This window comes from Triturus cristatus, chromosome 8 (genome assembly GCF_964204655.1).
Source record: "Triturus cristatus chromosome 8, aTriCri1.1, whole genome shotgun sequence".
Lineage (NCBI taxonomy): Eukaryota > Metazoa > Chordata > Amphibia > Caudata > Salamandridae > Triturus > Triturus cristatus.
The window spans coordinates 328,819,220-328,844,566 of record NC_140591.1 but is presented as its reverse complement, the minus strand read 5'-3'; the positions used below and the strand labels follow the sequence as shown (position 1 = coordinate 328,844,566).

Genomic DNA, 25,347 nt, shown 5'->3' with positions numbered 1-25,347 from the left:
AACAATTTGATATAAGAAATAACATTATGACCAAAACCAAACCATTGAAGAGTATGAAACAAAAATTGCCAGTTTATACGATCAAAAGCTTTTTCAGCATCGAGTGAAAGGGCAGCAAGAGGAGATGGGTACTTCTTCCCAAGGGAGAGGATATTAGAGATTATTCTAGCATTGTCAGATGCAAGTCTACCTTTAATAAAGCCAGTCTGATCGTGCTTAGTAGGGAGAGGAATAACGTTTTCCAAACGGGAAGCTAAAAGTTTTGCAAACATTTCACAATCATAGTTAATGAAATAGCCCGAATTTTTTTACAAAGGGTAGAATCTTTATCAGGCTCGGGAATAACAACAATGAGGGCTTCCAAAAAAGAGCCACTTGCTTTGGAGTTGGATAAAAATGAATTAAAAAGCTCTAGTAGTTTAGGGGCAAAATTGGAGGAAAAGGATGAGAGGAGTTCAACCGAGAACCCATCTGGACCAGGGGCTTTAGCTTTTTTTAAAGACTTAAGAGCATCAGTAATCTCCTGGAGAGAAATATCTCTCTCAAGTGGTAGGAGATTGTCTGGTAGGGAGGGAGGACTAGAAATTCCCTGGAAAAAGGTCTCAAAATCACTTTCAATGGGAGTAGAATCATCTGTATATATTAGTTCATAATAAGACTTAAAGGTATTTATAATTTCAGAGTCAGAGTCATTCAAATGTATATAGATATATATATTTATATGCAAGCAATAATAACACACTTGGCAAATGCAACAGTTAAAAAATGCACAAGCAGATAATAATGGACGTCCTGCATGAATTCAGAAAGATATTTACACTAAATACATCAAACGATTACTTTGGATGACTCCCTCACACATCACAAAGAAACACCTCAAAATAACCATAGCCACTGGAAACTGAATATGCATGCACAAACAGCCACGCATCACAATGGCAGTAGTCAAAAACAAATCACCTCACCCGTTCGTTCACTCGACGTCCTTGCCAACTCAAGCTGGAGGAGACCGTTGACAGCCAGACATGGACTTGCGATCATGACTCAAATTCAGATTCTTCTTGTGACGGCGCATCTACCATACAAGTGAGCTCCTAGGCTGCCTGCCAAGACCCTCCACATTTAATACCTTTTACTCAACGTAAGGCGAAGGTTCTAGAGACCTCGCCCCCTTTCTTCTGTTACAAAAAACTGGGCTGACCATACTGGTTTGTGTCACGGTCAAGACAGAGGCTGGCCAGGCCCTTGTAGTTTGACTCCGAGACAGAGCTGTACATTCCAAACATTTCTCTGTCAACAACAATATCTGCACTGAAAGGCACCAAGCACACTTCCCACACATTATCCCATCGAAGCTCACGAAAGTCTCCATCCAGCAAAAAACAAAACAACCTTGAACGTGGAAAAACAACTTGAGCAATTTGGGGGCCTTTGCGCACAGAGCAAGACAGAGTCAGGATTCAAGATGAGATGAAGGCATGTCAAAGCCAATAGTAAGAACTTCATAATACTTATTTGTGCACATTTGTGCACCACTGCCTATAGCATCACATACTTCATCTCTCAATGTACAACATAATGCACATTTGAGCACCACTGCTCATAACACTGCACTTCAAAACCAAAAAGTACAATCCACACCTCTCTCCCTCTCATGCTTTCAAATGCACATCCCACACGTTCTGTTCTTGGCAAGGCTGCTCTACTCTGTGACAGCTCCCACTTTAAGACTACGAGATTACACAAGAGGAATCTTCAAGAAAAGCAAGGCATATGCAGGACGTACATTCATGTTAGGGTCAAGTGAAACACCAAAAGATAATTAAAATTATGGTAGTCAAAGGTCATCACGTGGTTTAAACCATAAGAGTGCCTCTAGCACTACAGTTCTTAACCTTTGAAATTCTCTGGACCCCACAGAATCACAACTGGAATGCAGGGACCCCAAACCATTCTGTGGTTTGGCAATAAAGCATAAAATACACAAAGTAGTACATATGATATGAACTAAACACATTTAAGTTCCTCTGCAAATTCATCTTTAAATATAAGAGTGACTACACACCAGTATATGACCACGGCCACTTTCACAAATGAATAGGCAATCATGTGGAATCAGACCTCTCTGCAGAGGTGATTTTATTAATGCATATATCATATACTTTGGTGATACAATCCGTAGACTTCAAGTAAGTATTAGTGTTGACGGGGCGTGGCTTAGCCGGCTGCGAGATGGCCGCACCTTGAGTGGGCTCTGCCGGCCAAGCCTGTAATCCGTAACAAATCCTGCAGACTCCACTCCCATCGCCACCTGGAACCCCATCATCGCTGCCTACCTGATCCTGGGGCACAGTTTGGTCCGTCTTCTGTGGCCCTATGATCCGGTGCTGCTCGCCTTCGGCGCCACGTGTGTCCTGGGCCCGGACCCTGCATCACCAACACCCGGACTGGATCAGACTTGGCTGCCCGTCTACGATCCCATTGAGGCTGCTCTCATACCGCGAAGGCTGCATCCATGCTTCTAGTGCCCGTGCCTGAGCCGGTGAGTCTTGCTGTGGGGGGTCGCTACGCGGCGGGGTGGGAGCGTGCGTGTCACACCACCCGGCCCAGCCTGCTCATGGGCGGGCGCCTCTAGTCAGTGCCTCTGGAGCTCGCCGTGGCGGCCACAAGCCATCAGGCCTGGTGAAGCGGGCGGCGCACTTCCCGCGTTTCCCCGCTGAGGGCTGATCCTTCTCCCGCTGTGGCTTCCGGCAAAGACACCCTGCACCCGCCGAACCTGCTACCAGCCCGCCTCCTCCTCCCTCGCCAGGGTGCCTGTCAGCTGTGGACCACGGCCCCCTTGTGGGCCCTACAGACCTCTGCCACACAGATCTGGGCACTTCTGCTTGCCTCCGCCTGCACCTAGCCTGTGAACTTCGTCTCCCAAGCCTGCTCCGACTTGCTCCACCTGCTGTAGACTGTGCTCATCATTGGAGGTGAGGTTGCGGACTGCGGGGGCTGCCGCGATGGGCCTGGGGGCACGCGCGTCTACTGCGGGGCCTAGCATCTCAACTCATTCCTACTGCCTCCCTCTCTGCTTGTTGGGCCTGGCCTCGTGGTGGTTCGCCGTGTGCCCTCCATGCGTCCCCGCTGCCGTCTTCGCCCCCGGACCCACTCCCCTGGCATGTTTGCTCCGCGGGGGGGTGAAGGCCTCTACTGCTGACCTCCTCTCCGGCCTCGCTTGACCTGTGCGGTGGCACACCTGCCCGGCCTATAAGCCACACTGTCCCAGGAACCTGGCTGGTTGTCCCCTTGCGGTGGTCGGACCTCACACTCTCTGGCCTTCAACCTCATCGTTCCCCCACTTGAGCCATTACTCAACCGGTATCGCTCACCCACCCTTCTGTTGAGCTCCCCCTGTGCGTTCCTCATTTTGGGTGGTCGCCATGGGAAAGGCTGACCCCAAAAAACCCCGCTCACCTTCAACCAGCGCAGACAGATGCGCCAGGAGGGCGCAATCACCGGGGACCAGCTTGCCTCGCTGAGATGGCAGTCTCTTGTGAAGATGACCTCAAGGCCATCATGTTGGAGGTCAAATCCGCGGTCTCTGGCATCGCTACTCAGTTGGAACAGCTGTCCTCCCGCCTCGATGTGATTAAATCCCATGTGGACTCTCACGACAACCGCCTGCTGCATGTCGAGTTGAGGGTCTCCGACGCTGAAGATGCTGCCACTCAGGACCGCTAAAAAATCCTGGAACTAATTTGCTCCAAAAATGAGGATTTGGAGGCGCGTTCCTGTAGGAGTAACCTCCATATTACGGGGGTGCCCGAGTCCACCAACATCCAGCGGATGGAGGAATACGTGGAACAAACAGTGCGCAAACTGTTTGGTGACGTGCTTTCCCCGGTCTTCATTGTGGAAAGAGCGCACCGCTCCCTTGGCCCACACTCTGCCCCTGGACTGCCAGCGCGTCCTATCATTGCCAAAATCCTACATTTCCGCAATCGTGACACAAATCTCCGGGCCGCCAGGGACAAAGGTAATATTCACCCCCAGGGCAACTCACTTTCATTTTACCTCGACTATACCCTGGCTGTGCAAGCTGCCCAACGTGAGTTCCTGCCCGCAAAGCGCATTCTACAGAAACATGAGATCTCATATTCTCTTGCTTTGCCGGCCAAACTTCGCGTCAAGCACGGCTCCCAGACCCCAAGGGTGCTCCTGCCTTCGCCAAGAAACTGGATCGCTCCCATCGCTCCACCCCTGCATCTTCTCAAGACTCAGTGGCAGCCAATCTCAGCGATAATGATTAACTTGATCTTCTCATGTGCCCTTGGCTGTCTATCTCTCCCTCCTTGACTGTATGTTCACCTGTTGGTCCCGTCAGCTCAGTGCCCCTTTGCCTCTTGAATGTTTGACTCCTTCTGCTGTGCCTGGAGGTCGGACATAGTGGTTCCTCTCGCAATGTTATGATGTATCCTTCAGTCTGAATCCACTTCTGGCTTGGCCACCCTGCCTTCCCCAGCAGGGTTGTACGCTGAGCGACACCATGCCCCCATGGGATAATTCCCATTCTCGCTATTGATTTCCCCTTTCCAAGTTTCGGTTTCATGGGGTGGCTGTGGGTGGTTTCTCAACCTGTTTGGGGGGTTGGTGTTGGCAGGGGGAGGGTGGGTAGTGGGCGTTCACGCCCTCCCTATGAGGCGCTATTGTCCTTGATTGACTGCATTTTGTTGCCTTTTTGCATATTCTATGCTCTTGCCTTTCTATTCGAGTGTGGGGTCAGTTTGGGTGGGGGGCTCTTGGGGATGCTCTGCCTCGCTGTTGTTTATATATTTGATTATTCCATTAACATCTTGCTTGCATCACATCTCCGCCACACATATTTCCTTCACCGCCCTGGCGCATTGAACGCCGCACAGTCCTGAGGCCACGTTCTTGGGCACGACTCCACCTGCCGTCTTCCAGCCTGTGGAAACTGTTCCTCCTTTTATGCATAGTCCCCGCCTAGGCCGGCGCTTGTTGGCTCCTTTGTACACCCTCCCTCTCTGTCTGATTGCACCACCATGCGTCCGCATCCAAAGCTCCTGACCGCTCCCACGGCACTGCGCTCCTCTCTTCCCTATATTAACACAGTATGACAGATACTATATTTTGGATCTGGAACATCCGTGGTCTAAATGACCACCGCAAGGCCAGGCTTATCCACGCCCACCTCCTTTGACAAAAAGTGGATATCTGCCTGTTACAAGAAACCCACCTGCTACCTGCAACTGCCACTGGATTACATTCCAGACACTGGGGAGAATCACACTCCTCTTTCTACTCCAACTACTCTCGGGGGGTGTCCATTTTGATACGCAGGGGACTCCCTTGGCAAACCACCCAGACACTCACAGATCCCGAAGGGCGCTACGTTATTATTCATGGCTCCCTGCAGGCCCAACCTTTAACGATTGCTGCGGTGTACGGCTCTAACATGGATGATCCGGATTTTTTCACGCACATCTGGCACCTTATCTCATTCCTTGGCCCTGCCGCACTCCTTTGGGGGGGGGGGGGGCAATTTAATGTTACACTCTCCGCAGTCTTGGACCACTCCGGCCCCTATGCATCCCACCCACGCTCCATGGCTCTTCTTAACTCCATCCTTTCTGAAAACTCCCTTTATGACACTTGGCGCCACTTGCATCCTGATGCCCATGAGGGCACTTGCGTTACTGGCACTCACGGCTGCTGGTCCCGTCTAGATCTTTGGATCACCACTCCTGTTGCCCTCTCCTGGATTGTCTAAGTAGACCATCTGGCGCGTACCCTCTTGGATCATGTGCCGGTTCAGCTTAACCTTCGACTACCTCACTCTCCCCGGCGGGCCTTCACCTGACGGCTCCCCCCAAATGCGCTTCGTGACTCTGTCTTCTGTGCTGAGGTCCAGACCGCAATTACTAACTATTTTGAGTTGAACGAGGGCTCTGTGGACTCTCCCTCCACACTCTGGGAGGGATTCAAGGCTGTTATTCGCAGTAAATGCATCTCTAAGCAATCCGGGGTCTTGTGCACCATACGCAGCACTCTTGACAGGCTGGAATCGGAAATCAAGTCTTTGGACTCTGCCCAGGCTCTCTGTCCCAGCTCTGACACTTTAGCTCGCCTTCGGGAGAAACACTCGGAATTTACTGAGGAGGCCAACAGAGAGCTCTCTTTCCTTGGCGACCAGCCCGGGAAAACCCTCGCCAACCTCCTCCGTCCTCCTCGCGCCACATCCTTCATCACCGCACTACAGGATGGTGGCCCTGCTCGAACTACCGCTCCTGCGGAAATACAGGCATGATTTACGGAGTACCATATGCAACTATACACTGCGGGCTCCTCCCCATCAAGCGAGGTCTTTAACCAATATTTCAACACCCTCGAGCTATTATGGCTTGAAAACTATCATCGTGAATTCCTTGACGAGCCCTTCTCTAAAGAGGAAATACTTGCAGCCATCAATAGTATGCCGGGCGGCAAGGCCCCTGGTTTGGACGGTCTTCCCGTTTCATTCTACAAATCCTTCGCCCCTCTTCTGGTACCACACCTTGCTGCTATGTATAATGATTCCTTCGAGAGTGGTCTCCTCCCACCATCACTCCGTGAGGCTATGATTACACTTCTCCTCAAGCCGGACAAACTCCCTGTCCCTTATCAACACGGACAATGAAATCTTTGCTAAATTAATCGCCTCGCACCTTCTCCTTCTCATGCCTCTCATTGCCTGCCCTGACCAGTCCGGCTTCATCCCCGGACGTGCCACTTCTCATAATCTTCGGACCATATTCTCCGTCCTCCATCAGATTAATCCAGCTCTCCCAGCGGTGGCGGCTCTTCTCGATGCCACCAAGGCCTTCGATACCCTGGAGTGGCCCTTCCTATTCTCTCTTCTCCCACGCCTTGGCTTCAGCCCTATATTCATACGCAAGATATTGCTCCTCTATACTCTACCCACTGCCCGTCTTCGGATTAATGGACAGATTTCTGATCCCTTTCCTATTGGGGGTGGCTCCCACCAGGGGTGCCCGCTCTCGCCCATGCTCTTTGCCATCGCAATGGAGCACCTAGCTGCCAGACTTCGTCAACACCATACTCAGAGGGGCATTGGCTTTGCCGCCCGTGCCCTCTTGGTGGACGATATCACACTATATGTTCTTCACCCCCAAGAAAATCTCAGCCCCTTAGTTCATGAGATCATACAGTGTGGTGGATACTCTGGTATCCAAGTGAACTGGAGTAAGTCCGTTCTTTTCCCTCTCACGGACGCCACTGCTCCCTTTGCCCTGGATTACCCATTCGTCTGGGCGTCTGGTCCTACTCGCTATTTGGGTATCTGGCTTAGCAGGGATGTGGACGAACTATGGAGGGCTAACTTTGGTCGTGCAGTTGACTGTCTTGAGTCCAAGATACCCCACTGGAATCGGCTTCCTCTCTCGCTAGCTGGTCGTATTGCCATTGCCAAGATGGTGGTACTCCCAAAATTCCTGTATCTCTTCCTGAACATCCCTATCCTTCTCACGGTCCACTTTTTTCGTAGGATCCGCTTGCTGATTAACTCTCTTGTTTGGGCTGGTAGGCAACCAAGGATAGCGTATGACATTCTCACCCTTCCGATGTCGTGCGGTGGCCTGGGTGTTCCTAACTTTCAGCTATAGGCATTATGTACTCAGGCCAGTTTTTTGCATTTTTGGATCCACCCCACTCCTTTCCAGCCACACGTGGCGGTAGGAGCTGATCTTGCGGCCCCGTGGCTGCTCGCTACCGCCCTGTTTGCCCCTGCCAAAAGCCCACGCACTGAAGTTGACACTGTTTAGACCCTGCGCTGGGCCTGGGATGGCCTACACTGTCTGTCCGATGCTCCGTTGTTATCGGCAAATAAGATGCCGATTGTTCAGCACCCTGCCTTCCCTCCTCTTCAGCCCTCCGGTATGGCTAAGCACGCCGCTCACCTAGGCCTGACAACTTTAGCGGACCTCTACCCGGGTGACACGTTCTATTCTCCTGCTGCCGAATCTGGTCCAATGGACACTCTACTTTTTTATCAGTTGCGGGCCATCTGTAGGGAGCTGCATACCAAATGTTCCCCCAGCCCCCTCCTTCGATGTCCACTCTCGATTTCTTAGATTCGTCTCCCACTCCTCGGAGGCTGGTTACTAAACTCTATGCCCTCACGTTGGCAGCCACCTCTGTCTCCACCGACCGCGCTCGTTTGGCTTGGGGCGAGGACCTCGGTATGGAAATATCCCAGGCTGATTGGCTTTGCTGTTGCAACCAAACGAAGCGATTATCTCCAAACTATGGCCTGCGCCTCATACATTTAAAATATTTGCACAGGCTCTATCGCACCCCTGTTCAGCTTCACAAATTAGAACTCTTTCCCAGTGACAGATGCCTGTGCTGTTCTGCTCCTGCCGCGGACTCTCCCATCTTGCTTGGTTGTGTCCAAAGGTCTCCGACTACTGGCGGGAGGTTTGTTCTGCAATATCCGACATCACCTCTGCTCCTGTTCAGCCTGATCCCCCGCTATGCCTCCTAGGCTTTGTTAAATATTGCCCAGTCACTTCCAGCCGCTTGATTGCCATGCTGCTTTTCCTCGCGCGACGTAGGGTGTCCAAGTGCTGGGGCTGTAGACCTGCGCCCAAGTTCTCCCAATGGCTTGAGGATGCATCACGCTGCCAGACCCTACTATCTGAATTCTGGGAACTCATGCCCGCCAGATCTCGCCCGCTTGATTTTTGGGGCCCCCTAGTTACATACCTCCATACTCGTGCACCCCAGAGCCAGTCTGCCCCTGCCGGCATTTCGACCACGGCGGCCGCCGGTGACGGTCAGTAGCTATCCCTTTCCTTGTCCTTACTCCCCTCCGGTCAGGACTGCTCCTTTTTTCCCGCAGTCTATATGATCCTCCACTGCAGTGGTTTGTCGCCCTAATGCGCCCTCGTGGTGTCTGTAAAAGTTGCTGCCTCATGCTGATCTGTTTTACTGGCTTTTTGATTTAACAGCAAATGTACTATTGTATACGGTGCTCTGATTCGATGCAAGTATATCTCTGCAATGTTGTCAATAAAGGTTTTTGAAAATCAAAAAAAAAAAAGTAAGTATTAGTGTTACAAGATGAAACTATTATCCTTGTAGCTCAAAATGCTTATGTTTCGTGTAGAAAGTAATGGTTAGGAATCATGTGAATAGGTGCCTTGAACCCCCAGGGTCTCTAGGACCAGAGGCTAAGAGACACTGCAGTAGAGACTTACCTCTTCACAGTTTCTGGGTTTGAATGAAAAGTAATCACAAGAAAAGGTTGTGGAATATTTTGGACATGTCGGAGAAAGGAACTGGTGACGGAGAATTTGGGCATATGAGCTGGCTTGTGTCACGGCCGTGTCAAGCGGTTTGATACTATATTTTTGTTATTATATTATGCTCATACACCTGCACGTCCTTAAAAAAAAATACAAACTGCTGGTTCTTTAAATGTTGTAATATGATTATGAAGAAAACAGCATTTCAAGGACTAGATCTACGGCTCAAAGAAGGGCGGTAGCGTTGCTGTGGATATGATAACTGGTACCTCAATATCTTTGGGGACACACCTGCAAGATCTCCCTAGGCCATGGTCACTCCGGAGTTGGAGGAGCGCACAGGTGTCTCGTTATCCCACCTATCAGCCACGTTTGATAGACTGGAGTATATAGAGAAGAAACCAAACTCACAAGAGATACTTAGTAGGCATTGTTTTCACTTCCTCAACTGCTAATGAAAATCAGTTCCCTCACTAAAGATTTATAGCAGTTACAGTTGTTTATTATATGCTGTTGTTGCCTAAAATATATGTTTCAGAACTACAATGATGTTTACTAGGGCATTAGCACATGCAAATGAGAAAAATCTGAATTTTACAAAAACCCCAAACGTATATGCTAAATAATATTTTCATTACCTGTCGAATGAAATGTGGAACCTCCTCTTGCACCTTGTTACAGGCTCGCATCTCAGTCCTGCAGAAGTCCAAGGTGGTTACCTTCTCAGCATGGTAGTCCTTCGGAACAAAACTTGATTTGATTCTAAGGGGCATATTTACAAGGGCTTTATCTCAATTTTTTTGGCTTAAAAAGCCAAAAAAGCGGAGATAAAAATATCGCCCTATTTACAAGAGGGTTTTAACATGCATAATTGCATGTTAGCACCCTTTTTCCCAACGCCTCCCTTTGCATCTCTAATGAGATGCAAAGTGGGCGTCACTGGGCATTCCTCGGATGGACTACCTTGCAAATATCGCTGATGTTGACATCGAGATATTTACAAGGCAGCCCACATTATTTTAGCACACGTTAGATTTTGGCGAAAACTGCCCTTTTCGCCAAAAACTAACGTCTGCTAAAATCCAGACTTACTTACGCTTTACATAGGGGGTGGATTATGCTGATACGACCACAGGGTCGTATCAGCAAGGTTATCGCCGTTTTGCAGGGAACATCTCTGGAAAACCAGCGATGTTCCCTGAAAAAATAACCTCGCTATCTCTGGAATTCTTATCGCCCTGGAGAAACGCGTTGTTAATAACGCGCTACCAGGGCGATACATTCCAGAGATAGCTTGCGATAAAAAAGTTATCGCTAAGCACGGCCAGCGTTAATTATCGCTGGCCGTTGTTAATATGCCCCTAAATTATTTAGCGCATGTTCACTAAACAGCTGTTTTGGCGCAAAGAACCTTCAACTGAAAGTGTGAAAGGTGATCTATAAACCAGTGTAGAAATCCAGGTAAGAATGAATAGTTCTGAGACAGAGAGGAAGATTGTTCTAGAGGTGAGGACCCAGAAAGTTGAGAGACCGTCCACCTCTGTTTGATCTCTTGAATCTGGGAACAGTGCAAACATGAAGACCAATGGCTGTATTTGCTAGCCAAGACACGGTTGTTTACAATATTCTGATGATGAAAAACACAAGAAAGAAGACATGTTCATTGCCTAGAGAAGTGGAATTGTAAATAGACATTGAGGCATATTTACAAGTGCATTGCGCCACAGGAATGTCACTTTTAATGACCTTTCTGTGGCGCAATGCCCTGCTCCATATTTACAAAGTGGCGTTAAGCCACTTTTATGGCTTAACCCCTTCAGTGCCCATGACGAGATAGTCTCGTCATGGAGCGCGGTTGCGCTGTGCCCATGACGAGACTATCTCGTCATGAACCCCGCCCGCTAATGAAACGCCCGGCACAGGGTGTGGAAAGGGCGGGGCACTGAAGAGGTTAACACCACTTTGTAAATATGGTATCCATTCACGCGGGTATCTGCATGAAAGGGGCTTGCAATGGGAGTTGCTGTGGATGTTACACTGCAACACCCGTTGCTTTTTGACTCTGCCCCAGATTTACAAAGATCTGTAAATCTGAGAGCCGGTGATAGAATGGCAAAACAAGGAGAAATGCTTTTATTTCTCCTCGTTTTTGCTTTTTCTATGTGTGCTGCAGAATGCAGCACACATAGGAAGAGCAAAACACCATTAATGATTATTTATGTGTAGGAAGGTGTCCCTTCCTGCACATAAACAATCATTAAATAATGACAATTTCTAACTTCTATGTGTGCTGCAGAATACAGCACACATAGAAGTAACAAATAGCCATTATGGATTATTTATGTGCAGGAAGGGACACCTTCCTGCACATAATCAATAATTCTGTGCAATGCAGGTACCCTTGTACTATTGGCGCTAGGCAGCTAATTTTAGCGCCAATGCTAGGGAAAACACTGGGCTGGGCCACATTGTAGTAAATATGGTGCATCCCTGCATTTTGGAAATGTCTGCGCTGCGACATTTTGTTGAAAATATGCCCCATTGTGTACATAACACATGCGCAAGGCAATGGTTAGAACCAATGTGCAGTGGAACACAGGATTATAATTCAAGAGCAAATACAGACATACAAGGGGAGGGCAACAAGTGATGTGCACAACAGACTTCTTGGTGGAGAACACATGCAGAAAATCATGTCATAATTTACTCACATGTCACAAGAACAATTATCTTGAGTAAAACTAGGTAGTGTGCATGACATGCAAATTATTACATCCTAGCTCCTAAATACTAGATGTAAAAGGTACTGGGTGAAAGCTTAGAGGTCAAGGGTTATGAGATTATAAGTTAAAGACTTAGGAGTCCCTCAGATATAAGATCCACATGACAGGATTATAAGTGAATTCCACTCATTGCTGAAGCTTTTTGGGTTGTGAGAGGCAAATAGACTTCAGTGCTATAGTAACACAAAACGTCTATTAAAGTTTTAGTCTCAGCTGATTTCAGGGTTTTGCTTTCTCACTTATAAGGGTAAGGTTTAGGTGTTGCCTGCCTGAGCATTGGTAGTCTGATAATGATGAAACGGGTGAAAAATGTCCAGTTGTGTTGAAAATGGTCATAGTAGGATCTCACTGACTTACTGCTTTTCATAAGGTCCATTATGTTAATGATTATTATTTTTTTTTGTTTTGTACACAGGGGTGCATACATTTTGAATTGCTTTGAAACTGTACGCTGAACTGGAACATCAACCACTGGAAGCTAATTAAAGAAAGTGATTTTTTTACTACATGTGTTACAATGGGTACACCTCAAGAAGAAGTAGTTTCAGTGGAGGAGGACACGACTCTGAACCCCCTTTGCTTTGAATGTGGTCAGCAACATTGGACAAAGGAGAACCACCTCTACAATTACCAAGAAGATGTGGATGATGATTTGGTCTGCCATGTTTGCCTACAGCCTTTGTTGCAGCCAATGGACACGCCTTGCGGACATACGTTTTGCTACAAGTGCCTAAGAAACTTTCTGCTGCAAAAAGATTTTTGTCCACTGGATCGTAAAAGGCTGAATTTCAAATTCTGCAAGAAGTCCAGCATTCTTGTTAATAAACTGTTAGATAAGCTGGTAGTTGTGTGCCCCTTTTCCTCAATATGCCAGGAGACCATGCAGCGATGTGACTTGGAATCACATCTTAAAAACAGGTATGCGTTCATGAACTAGAATGAAGATTTTCCAGTGTATCTCCTGGGGTTTCTGCATGTATGCTACACAGAGCCTTCAAGACATGACACTGTTTTGATATAGTTGTTGACTTTTTTACTTTGTTTTTTACACATCTTCTTATTTTCCCTAATCATCAAATTGCATGCTTAAGTACATATTTATGAAGAACCCGGTGTGATAAAGTATGAAATATCATTTCACTAAATTATCTTACCACACTTTCGACCGAGTCTCTACTCTGACTGACCCAAACCCTTTCTAGATGGAGATATCTATGAAGGCTTCTCAGGGACTCTCACACATCCTATCATAGAGGCCATTAGAAAGGGCTGAAACATATCAACAAAGACATAGAGGGCAATGGCAGTAACCCCCCGTCATAAACCCAAGTAGTGACATTTTAACCCTACCAAAGGCGCCCAAAAATAAAGGGAATCTGAGATTTCCTTTAGGTATTTTATTTAGACAGAAAGGACTCCATCTGGAAAAATATCCAAAGTGCGCCCTAGAATACGATTGAGCCACTCTGGTTTATTTAGACCAGGGTGAGAACCGATAATGAAGCATGACACCAATGAGTGTCTCTAAAAAACATTTTTGGATCACCCCAATCTAGAAACGATGTGGGTCAATTAGAGTAGAGACTTATACAAAAGGGTGTCAGGATACTTTAGCATACCTCTAGTCCCTCCCCACACAATTCTCTGGGCAAAAAGAAAAACAGTAAGAAATGTCCCACAATGGAGAACAAGAGGAAGGGAGAAATATAATCCAGAAAATGTGAAGCATGAAGTCTCCTTTTTGAGCAAAACATGCTTTTTTATTTTAAAAATCACAGTTGTTAAATTTGATCTCACATCTATTTACATTTGAGATAAAATGAACTTTTTTAGTCTCACAATGGGAAATCAACTCTACATTGTCGTTACTTCTCCAAATTTTCCAGTTTGATTGCTTCTTCATGTGCTTTTCTGTACGTTTAGCTGAAACCTTTGAATGCCTTGAGCTAGGAAAGCTAGCTCTCTAAGGGCCACATGTATCATGCTTTTTGCCGGTCACAAACGGCTCGATTAGCAGAATCAGGCCGTTTGTGAACGGTAAAATGCATTTTGGTATGCATGAATTCCCTGTTACCGAATCGCAATTTTGAATTGCGAATACATACTGATTCGGTACTAGAAAGGGGCATGTTCAGGGCGTCCCTTCCTTATACCAAATTGCAGCAGTATGTAGGAATGTTTTGTGACCAAAATGTGGTCTCAAAACATTCATATTTTACCACCTATTTCAAGTATGCGGTAATCCATTCGCAAATGGGAAGGGATCCCCAATGGACCCCTTAACCTTTGGGAATGGCAGCGAAAATTTTCTTTCAGAGCAGGCAGTATTCCCATGGACCACTGGCTGCTATTAAAAAATAAAAAGAAAACCTTGAATTTTTCTTTTTTAAACACAACCCGTTTTCCTTTGAGGAAAACGGGCTGCATTTAAAAAAAATGTATTGCTTTATTTAAAAGCAATCACGGACATGGTGGTCTGCTGACACCAGCAGGTCACCATCCCAGTGATTTTTGCAACACCCAGTGGGTCCCAAATTGCGACCTACCTCATTAATATTTATGCGGTAGGTCGATTTGCGACCCACTCGGAATCGCTAAATGAAACTCATGGAGTTTCATACATTAGGAATAGTGATTACCTAACTTCTATTTGCAGAAAATTGCAATTAGGTAATCCCTATTGCCAATATTGATACAAGTGGCCATAAGTATGAAAAACCCAGTGCCCTGCCCCATGAACATAGGTCCCTGTGGTAAGTGGTGTGATTTTCCTGGTACACACCACAGATTCATAACCTTTCAATGTACCATACCATACACTCAGTTCATCATGAGTAATGCTGAGATTATAGTGAACCATGAACTACTAAGAAATTCAGAAAAACCTAACTGAACTGAATAACATTGTTTGAACAGGGGTTGGCAGATGTATGCACCCTTTCCAAGCAGGAACCACCACTCTAGTCAGGGTAAGCTAGATACACACTAAAAGACAACCTGTGCTCACCCTCTGGTAGCTTGGCACAAAGCAGTCAAGCGTAACGAAAGCGGCAATGTGTAAAGTATTTGTGCAACACACACACAGAGTAACACAAAGAAAACACCACAAAAATATTCCACACAGGTTTAGAAGCATAGTATTTGTATGAGCAAACAAGACCAAAATGGCAAAAAACTGGAGTTATAAATTATTAATAAGTAGCACTTAGAAGCAAATAGAGCTTAGGGGTTACTTGTGGTCGCGCTGGACTGGTGTAATGCCAAAGTTGAGGCTGATCGCGATGGAAGGCTGGCCGGCTACAGGACTCATGCAGGTCCTGCTGAAAAAGTACCTTGGATGGAGCAAGGGTCAACGTTGAAGACTCAATGTGTTTGTTCCAAAGCACGCAGGCGATGAAGGCTTCGTTGATGAACCCGTTTATGATGCAGGCACTGCGTTGACATCAAGCTGTGCTTTCCATCATCCTCGAACCCCATAATCCTTTGAAACAATGCTGTTTATCAGCTCCGTGGCGGCGTCGTAGGGCAATGCGTAGGTTCCGATCAGTGCAAAACGTCACTGCATCGATTTTGATGGTTCTGTACAGCAGAAGTCACCTTTCAGGGGCCCAGGACTGGATTGACACCAGCTGGCAGGGCAGGACTCACAGATGGCAGAGTCCAGGGGCTGGTGCCGGGTTGAAGGAAGTCTTTGATGGGCCTGAGACTTCAGAACAGGTGGCAAGCCAGTAAGCCCTTAGAGGCACTCTGGTTTCAAGTGAGATGGGCCTAGTCCTTGTCCTCATCAGGGCAGAGATCAGGAGGCAGCAGGGCAGAACAGCAAAGCATAAAAGCAGTTTTTCCAGAGCAGCAGTCAAGCAGAGTGTCAATCCTTGTAGCACATCAGTCTTTACTCCTATCATAGTTCTTCACAGGTCCAGTAGTGTACTTTCTTGGTAGGATCAGAGCCCCATTACTTGTACTCTGCTGTGCCTTTGAAGAGTGGGTGACTTCCAAGAAGGGTCTTTGAAGCGCACATAGGCCCTTTTTTCCCAGCCCTGGCTCAAGACTATCAATAGTGGGTAATCAGCCCTTTCTGCGGGAAACAGGACACTGCCTATTCAGGTGTAAGTGTCAGCTCCCTCCTTTCTTCCTGCCCAGGAAGAGCTATCAGAATGCAGATGAGTTCTCTGTCACACCTACCATTCCTGTGTATATGACTGTATAGAGGGAATGCACACAGTGTAGCTATCACCCACACCTGACATGTATTGAAGACCGGCTGCAGGACCACAATGCAGTAACAGCAGAGAAATGTTCACTCTGAAGTGGCATTTCTAAAACAGTAATGTTAAATCCAACTTTACCACTAAAAAGGATTTATCATTACCATTCCAAACAAATAAAACATGACTCAGCTACTCCTTTCTAATCAGGAATTACAGCTTAAAAGTGCATTAAAGAATTTTCAATGTTAACCTATGAGAGGAGTAGGCCTCACAGTGGTGGAAAAGGAATTTAGCTGTTTGTCACTACAGAATATGTTAAACTTATAGATACATGCCCTAAATTTTACTTACAATGCATTCTCCCCTTATGACTCCCTGAGGCCTGCTTTAGGGGCGGCTTATATGTAATAAAAAGGGGAGTTTAAAGCTTGGCAAGTGGTTTTAAATACTAACACAAAGTGGCAGTAAACTGTACACACTAGCCTTTCAATGGCAAGCCTGAGACAGGTTTGAAAGGCTACTTGTGTGGGTGGCACAATCGGTGCTGCAGGACCACTAGTAGCATTTAGGTCATAGTCCCTGGGCATATGGTATATCACTTTACAAGGGGCTTACACGTAAACTAAATATGTCAATTGGGTATACACTAATGTCACCATGTTCAGGGGAAAAGCACATGCACTTTACCTCTTGTCAGCAGTGGTAAAGTGCTCCGAGTCCTAAAGCCAACAAAAAGAAGGTCAGAAAAAGAGGAGGAGGAAGGCAAAACGTTTGGGGTGACCGTTCCGAGAAGGCCATTTTCCAACAAACGTTTTATTGAGAAAAGGAGAGGCCACGAGAAAAGATGGCAAACAACCTCCACTCAACCACTGATTTTGCAGTACAATACATAAACATTTTGATGATGTAAAAGTATATAGACTCAACAAAAGATATGCAGCAGAACAGCAAAAGTGATAAAAAAGAAGCAACCAGTCTTAATAAGCCTAGTAAAAATGTTATGGATATTGACAGTGGGGGAAAGGGTTTGTCCCAAGGCCCAAAGTAAGCTACTCCATACAATGGAGGCTGCTGCTGCAGTAAAAAAGGCACTAGATGCAAAAGGCACAAAAGAGGCAGAGGAAATACTCCCAAAACTTGCAGATGGAACTTATGTGTTTGTCACAATCTAACAAGTTTGTCTTGAAATTCTGAAGACTGAGATAGAAACTCATTAAGGAATAGAGATAATTAAAAATATTTACAAAGGAGAAAAGCAACATACAATAAAATAAGCTCAGCAATCACAAGAGGTGCCAGAGATAAGATAGGTGAGTTCCTCATCAGCTCAAATTCTGCGAACTTCAAATACTAAACAGTCTAGAATAGAACAGGAAACAAGTTGGGCAGAAGTTCCTAGAAATCAGTAAATACTCAGCTAGCAGAGATAAGTCACATAAGTGAGATTAAGGTCCTGCAATTAATGAATATCACACAAAATAGAGAATCAGTTGATGCAAAAAAACAAGATACTGAAATTCATCGTTGAGGGACTGGACATTTTTTCTAGAGGCAATGATGTTAAACCTGTTGGTGTTCCACAATAAACACAACTACATGCAAACTTAAAAACCTATGTTATACAAATATTAAAAGGCAGAATTCAAGACATACACCCATACGGTGACATAGAGAAAGAGATACAGCACATACAAGGAGGGTATTTTTGCAAAACAATCAAAGATTCATGCAAACCCCCAAGATCCTGATGAATAGTTTTACATACACAATTGTAGAGAAAATATTGATCAGCCTTTGTAAAACTATTAACTATAAAAATAATTCCATCTTAATCTGCTTTATATCTCCAAATGAATTGACCGAAAATAAGGCATTCTTTACAATATATTACCAATTTCATAGCTATTTGTTATGATTTGAACTTTGAACACCCATCAGACCTCAAAGTAATGGTCAATGATCATTCAAATTTAATTTTTACTAGTGCAGATGACAATCACAAATAAAAGTAGCAGAATTTAAAATCAAGAACGTGAACTGTACTTGAAGTATACAACTGCCAAGTGATCTTCTCAACATCTTTTCTGGGATTGGATAATGGGACCATTGCATCATGAAAGATCCATTCAGGAGGGTTAAGACAGTAACAGCTTTAAAAAGCGTGTGGGAATTTTCATTTTAGAGGGTCTGAAAAGGTTAAAAATTAGAGGAAAAATAGAGGAGTCCCCATATGAAAAAATATATACTAAAATATATTTTAAAAAACACATATTAGCACTATTTCGTTTTTATGAATACTAGAAAATAATTACTTGTAATTTCATGCACTGTGAGCAAAATACTGTTAAATAAAAAGAAACAGGAATCTATTTACTAACTTTTCTCAAATGTTGGTACAAAGATAGTAATACTGTGAGAAACACAGATTCCTGTTAGAAAAATTCTACATTTCAATAAGTGCTGGGCTGATTTAATCGCAACATCTGGTCAAGATAAGACTACAAATAAGATAAAATAAGATATTCCAAAAGGCTATCCAAGGGGCTGATGGTCTGCAGCAACTCTTAAAGCTGTCAATCAGATTATTACGGTGGCCCTTCTGTATTGCTCTGGTGAAAAAGATTCATCTACCTTTGTATGACTGGAAATAAAGAGGGAATCTATGAGACCCCTATATATATTGGTGGTGACTGGAATACCATTAAGATATAAATCAAACATCTAAAAAATCTTACAAAAAGTTAACGATTAGCCTTCAAAAGATAACCACTAATTTGGAGCTATTGACATTAACAGAAACAAAAATCCACCTGAACATGGCTACATGTTCCATTCTACGTAGTACAGTTTGTTATCTTAAATAGATTTTTTTATAAAATATCTAAATACTTAAAGGATAATGTTGTGAAAGTAGACATTGCACCCAATACTTCATCTGACCCCTCAATGCTAACACTTTGAATTTCGGGGATTGCTTTTTCAAAAACAAATAGAGCATGGTGGTTTAAACACTCTTTACTTCCAGACTTAGAATTTGTCTCGTACATTAGAACCTCAACAGAATGTGTCTCACACATTTAAAGGTTACTTAGGAGAAACTGTCACTGAGTACTCTGCTACAAAAAGAAAATAAGTTCCAGTGTTTATAAAGGAATAAATAAAAACAAATCTTGATTTTACAGGCGCTAATGGAAAATGAGAAAGACTCTGAGCAGTCAAAGATTTAGCCAGAAAAAATACAAGTCAACGTTTACTTGCAGGACTTATGAGAACGCAATATCAGAAATAAAATTGGAGAAACAATACTGAAACAGCACAGAGTTATTAGCTTAATGAAAAAACTGAAAAATGTTGGAAAGGAAAACAAAGGTAAAGTAAGCCACAAATAGAATCACTCAGATATATCATATGAGTATAATGTACAACACCCCAAACTAGCTGCAAGAGATTTTAGAAAATTGTTATACAACCTAATATGAGGAAAATGAGGACTATGATATACAACTAGAAAGAACCTTTGTTTCTTAATTTCTAAAATGTCAAGACCATTACCTAACCCATCCAGTATCTTGAAAATTATGATTCCCATAGCTAATTCTGAGATATCTACTATTATCAATACTTTAAGCATGACATAGCAATATACGTTTCCTGCCAAAATTTGGAAGATTTTTTAGGTTAAACATTTTAACCCTATTTCAGCTCTGTCAAACGTTTTTCCAATTGGGTTGGCTCCAAAATTCTGGTTAGATGCCATGGTTGTTGTATTTTGCAAAACAGGGACGAACCCCTCGTGTTGCACCTCATTTTGTCAAATATCTTGGTTGAATTGTGAGAAAGAATCTACACACTTAGCAAATTGCATGCAGGATTATCTCAATTAAATTATACACGAGGATGAACAAGGATTTATTCAAGGTGAAAATATGAAAAGGAAGATCTCGGAACCTGTATTCTTTGTTGACCATTCGGCTATCAACACTTCTTTACTGATTGCAATCTGGGTATACAATCTGGGTATCTGAAGAGAAAGCTTTTGATTGGGTATGCTCACTATATCTGACAAATGTGATGTAAGGACAAAGTTCTTGTTTCCAGATCTGTAACTAAGAACCGCCAAAGCACTATATCAAGACGCCACAACCAGTATCATTATTAATAGAAATGTTCCTTTCTTCTTTAGACATGGCACAAAGCAATGGTGATCTTTATCACTCTGTTCTTCAATCTGTTATTGAACCACTGGCATCTTTGCTGCACAAAGTCCTAACAGTCAAGTCCAACATCTCAGAGAGCAAATGCCTTCACACATGATTTTCAAATATAAAGTTCCAGCACTAGATGTTTAACTGACACAACAGGAATGTTAAGACAACTATGAGCACTTTTCAGGTTGCAAGTTCAAAGTGCAAAGACTAGTTATATTGCCTGGATTTGTAGAGCGCACTTGCATGGGAGGGAATCCTGGCACTGAGCAGATGTGAGTCTAGGCATACTTAGGGCCTAGTGTAATTACTTGAAAAGCCAGGTCTTTAGCTTTTTACTGATCATAGCAAATTTAGGTCCCTTGGCACCCCATTGAAAGAAATATAGACTTCGTAAGCTAATGTGCAAGAATGGATTAACAGGGTTTAAAATGTAGTTCTGGCTCTCCTTATGCTGGAACTAACCAATGTGGGAATCATGGATGACTTTAACCCAGATACATGTGCACTTCACTGCATGAACATTTGGACACTGATCAGCTTGTAAGTTCTCAGCTGATTGATTGTATGAACTGAACAATTTCATCATGAATTAAAATTTGAACAGAGAGCCTCTCAGTTCCATGAACAGTGTATCATGATCTCAGGTATTTGAGTCTGTGTTTTTTCCTTAATTGCTTGCATGGTCTGGTAATGTTAACTTGTTTGACTAGTTATCGCACCTCTGGCAAACTTCTCCTTTAGGAGGGCTGTAACCTCAGTTCCACCTCATGTCCATCATTCCTCCTTGCAAATATCTGGGAGATTGTTTTTGAATGCTTATTTGCATATGTATGATTTTTAGCCTTTCATTTTACTATATTGTTTTTGAATACTTATTTGCATATGTATAATTTTATAGCCTTTCCATGTACCGCAATTAGAAATTAGAAATTAGAAGCACTGTTACTTATTACAAATACATTTCATTTCATCATCTCTCATGTACCGCAATTCATGGGTTTCATCACCTTATGCCTAGTCATTAAACGCACATTTTGTCATCTTTATTGTGGTTCAGATGATGTACGCTGAGAAGTGTGGCTTACTTATTATATTGAATTTTATTTTGTTTTGCATGAGAGAACCATAGTATTAAACAGAACAATAATAGGCGTCAATAAATAGTACAACCACATATATGGAACATGAAATCATGTAAAAGTTCAGTATGAGATATTTGAATTGCAAGAATTCAAGGACAACCAATGTCTTGAAATATTCAGAAAAAAATTCAAAGAAAGGGATAGAGGTCAGGTGAGGATGTACAACAATTATAAACTAGCACAAGGAAAAAATATAGTAACCAAGAACAATGCAGTGGAAAAAATGCTAAAAACTGAGAAGTCAGGGACGGTATGAATTAATAAATGAAACCATCATAGAGGCTTAACAACTTCATTATCAATTTTACATTTGTCATATCGTTTAGCACGTGCTGATAAATAAATTCTGTCATAGGGTAACCCCGTTGTGTATTTGAAATAAAATGCAATTACTAGTATTAATGTTAAGTGTAAAACATGCAACATATGATAATTTGGAATTGTTCTCCCAATTTAAAGATATTTCTGGTCTCACTTTTTTTAAGGTTTAATTTGTTACACAATACACTAATGCATTCATTTGCACTGGCCACTTTTATTTCCAGTATCCAAAGAAGAGTGTTTTTCTTGAAATCATTGTCAAACAATGAGATGTGCATTCCCAATCCTTTCCAGGTCATGTACTTTGGTATGATCTTATCAACCACAATTTGTAATGTATTTGTGATGCTTGTCTATTTTTTTGTCACTCCACACACATGAATATATTTCTCATCAGGACAAAATATCAGTACTAAGGCCCTCATTACATGCTCAGAGCTAAACGTTTATCCATGTGCAAACTGTGTATGTTTGCAAAGAGGATTGGAATTACAAGTTGTGTGATAATGATCACCTCCTCACAGTTTTCGCCTGAAGGTCTAGCCTGCTGAAATCTACTGGGACATTCGGTGCGTTAAAAACCAATGGCATGTTATGTCTTGTTTTCCTGTTTAAAACTCGTTTTAGGAACTATTACCACACTTTGTAAATATCACATATACAACCTAATTTTGTGTGTCTGTGTGTGTGCGTGCATGTGTGCGTGGGTGTGTGTGTGTGTATATATATATATGCATCTGTCTATATATAATATATGTATATATATATAATCTAAATGTGTATATATATGCATATATATATACATTTAGATTGATTTATATTGTATTTATTCATATTTCTATACATTTTTAAATAATATAGGTTCAAGTGACATTATAATTACATTAGGTGCTAAGAATCGTTAATTAAAAAAGAAAACCTACAGATTCACTGAAAAAACAAAGGTTAAATTGACATTATATTTAGGTGATGAAATGAGACGAACTAAAATAAAAAAAAACACAGAATACGCCAGTTAGAATTTAGTCACCTAACAATAAATTGTGTCCCCATTATGTCACTCATGGCCTATGTACCCAATTCTCCACGTGTGCTCATTCCCCCATCACCTTTTTTGTCTTTAGTTGTTTTGGGTGGGGTTGAATTGCTAATTAGTAACTTGAACAATTTTGTTCTTTAAATCTAATGAGTGATGTCATCAAATATGTCCTTTGGCATGTAGTGGGCTACACTTATTCATGCATGTGCTTTTCTGCTTTGCTGAAATGTGATGGATTCTACACAGGTGTGCTGGATCTTCCCATCGAAGAGTTGTTCTGGAGCGACTAAGACATTACAAAATGGATATAGAAAATGAAAGTGAAACAGGCCAAAAAGAGATGGATCATTCAGGTACAATATCACCTGACACAGAGCACACCGACAATGGAACAACAGCAATGGAGCAGATGATCACCTCAGCATCTCTTACGTTGTGGTCAGATGAGCAAGGCTTTGACAACCCTGCTTTTGAGGAAAACACAGTTACAGAAAGTAGGTGCTGTTTACCTTTTTTTTGTTTGTTTGTTGATGTTTTCTTTGTAGCAGAACCACTAAATATTATGGCTTGTGTTGGAAATTAGAAGCACTGTTACTTATTACAAATACATTTCATTTCATCATCTCTCATTTAGCCCCTCTAAAATTAGCTTCAGTCTAAGTACAACTTCCAATAAAAGTCTAGTTTCCAAACATGCTCAAAAATTTGTTATGTTGACCTTATTGGTTAAGTAGACCCCATACCACATCAGATAACCCAATTATAACTTGATTAGTAGCCGAGGAAATAATCTAAGGTATGCAATTATTTACAAAAAAAATCAGAAGAGAAGGTGAAATGGTGTCAGTCTGTTCTGAAGAGCCATTTTACTAAGATCCAAAGAAAAAATGCTAAATTATTTGAACTTTGCTTCCAGTGGCTTAATTAATTCAAGTTTACTATGCCACTTTTCTAGTTTAAATTATTATTACAATATGCATTGTATTTTTAAATTCTTAACCAAAAGATCTTCCTAATATGTCACTTTCATTTATGGATTCTAGCTCTAAAAACAGAAAAGAAACAGATTCTGAACAATTCAAATCTTTGGGATATGGCCGCCTAATAAAAGACCCACTTACAAAGCAGTGCACACAGTTAACCTAATGAGTAAGCACAACAGTGAGATAGCTGACCTAATGGTGCAACCCCAGCTATGGATGTGCTATTCATAAGTATCTCTACAATATTCAAATACGCTAATATGACCCTGCCCCATAGAAGATTATCATGCTTACCCAGTCCTCATGTTATAGACTTCTGATGTTAGCAAGTCGTATATATAAATATTATTTAACAATGTCCAGGCCAGTCAGTAAAGCAATGCTAGAAGTCTCTTTGTAAATATAACTAAAATAATCAAAATAATACCTTCCTCAATAAGGAAAACTATAGATGGTTTGATGTGAGAAAGTGGATTATTAGTTGATGTAGATGGTAGGCCTGTTCAAGTAATAATGGCACTATTCCTTACTAGGTCCAGTTAGATTTCAATAATTTAAACCTCAGCTCAACCCTTGGTAGCTGTAGCACAAAGTAGACCGACATAATAGAGGAGAAATGTGTAAAGCATTTCACAGGACCAAAACAGTCAAAAAGTTGAAAATATAAACAAAAAAATACCACTCCAATATATAAAAATAGTATACACTTTAATCTTTAAAAAGACACAAAAACAACAAAACTCTGATTCAGAGAGCCAGAGATATGATTTGATTTTTCAACGTTTTCAACATTTCTAGCACCAAAAAGTACAAAGCGCCAACCGAGGGTATCTGGTCGCACTAGACCGGATCAAAGTCAAAGGTTTAGGCCAACTGTGATGTGTGCAGGCCAAATATAGGGATCAGGTTTGGTCAGGTATAACGTTTTTCCTTCTGACAAAGTGGGGAAAGGCAAGAGGATGTGGCAGAGATGGGTTCCACAAGGCTGGATAACCACCGGACAAAGTCCCAGTGAAACTATCGACTTTTGGCAGAAAACCTTTGAGTGGGAGAAATTTAAAACTCACACCTAAAGAACATTCCCTGCTAGACGGATCCTTTTGGCACCTTCACCTACATATAAAGATTTCTAGCTTTGGACTATGAAAATGTTTGGGAAGTCAGGATCCTTTCAGTGGGGCAAACCATCAAGTTGACTCCAACTGGTAATGCAATTTCACTGGCTGCTGCTTGGCAGCGGTACAGTGTTAGCCTCTGGTTCTTTTGGCAAAAGACTTTGAAAATGTTTCCAAGTCCTGGCTTTAAGGACAGACAGGAGGTGTATACTCTTACACTTATGCAAGGGCCCCAGG

At 43.1% G+C, this 25,347-nt stretch overlaps 1 protein-coding gene across 1 annotated transcript in view; it reads left to right on the top strand.

The window, feature by feature from the left end:
• Positions 1 to 25,347, top strand: part of LNX2 (ligand of numb-protein X 2) — a 203,224-nt gene that overhangs the window by 14,798 nt on the left and 163,079 nt on the right. The window contains exons 2-3 of the mRNA XM_085621630.1: positions 12,510 to 13,012; positions 23,259 to 23,506. Of these exons, the coding sequence (XP_085477756.1) occupies positions 12,612 to 13,012; positions 23,259 to 23,506 (649 nt within the window). The 5' untranslated portion in view covers positions 12,510 to 12,611. The remainder of the gene's footprint in view (positions 1 to 12,509; positions 13,013 to 23,258; positions 23,507 to 25,347) is intronic.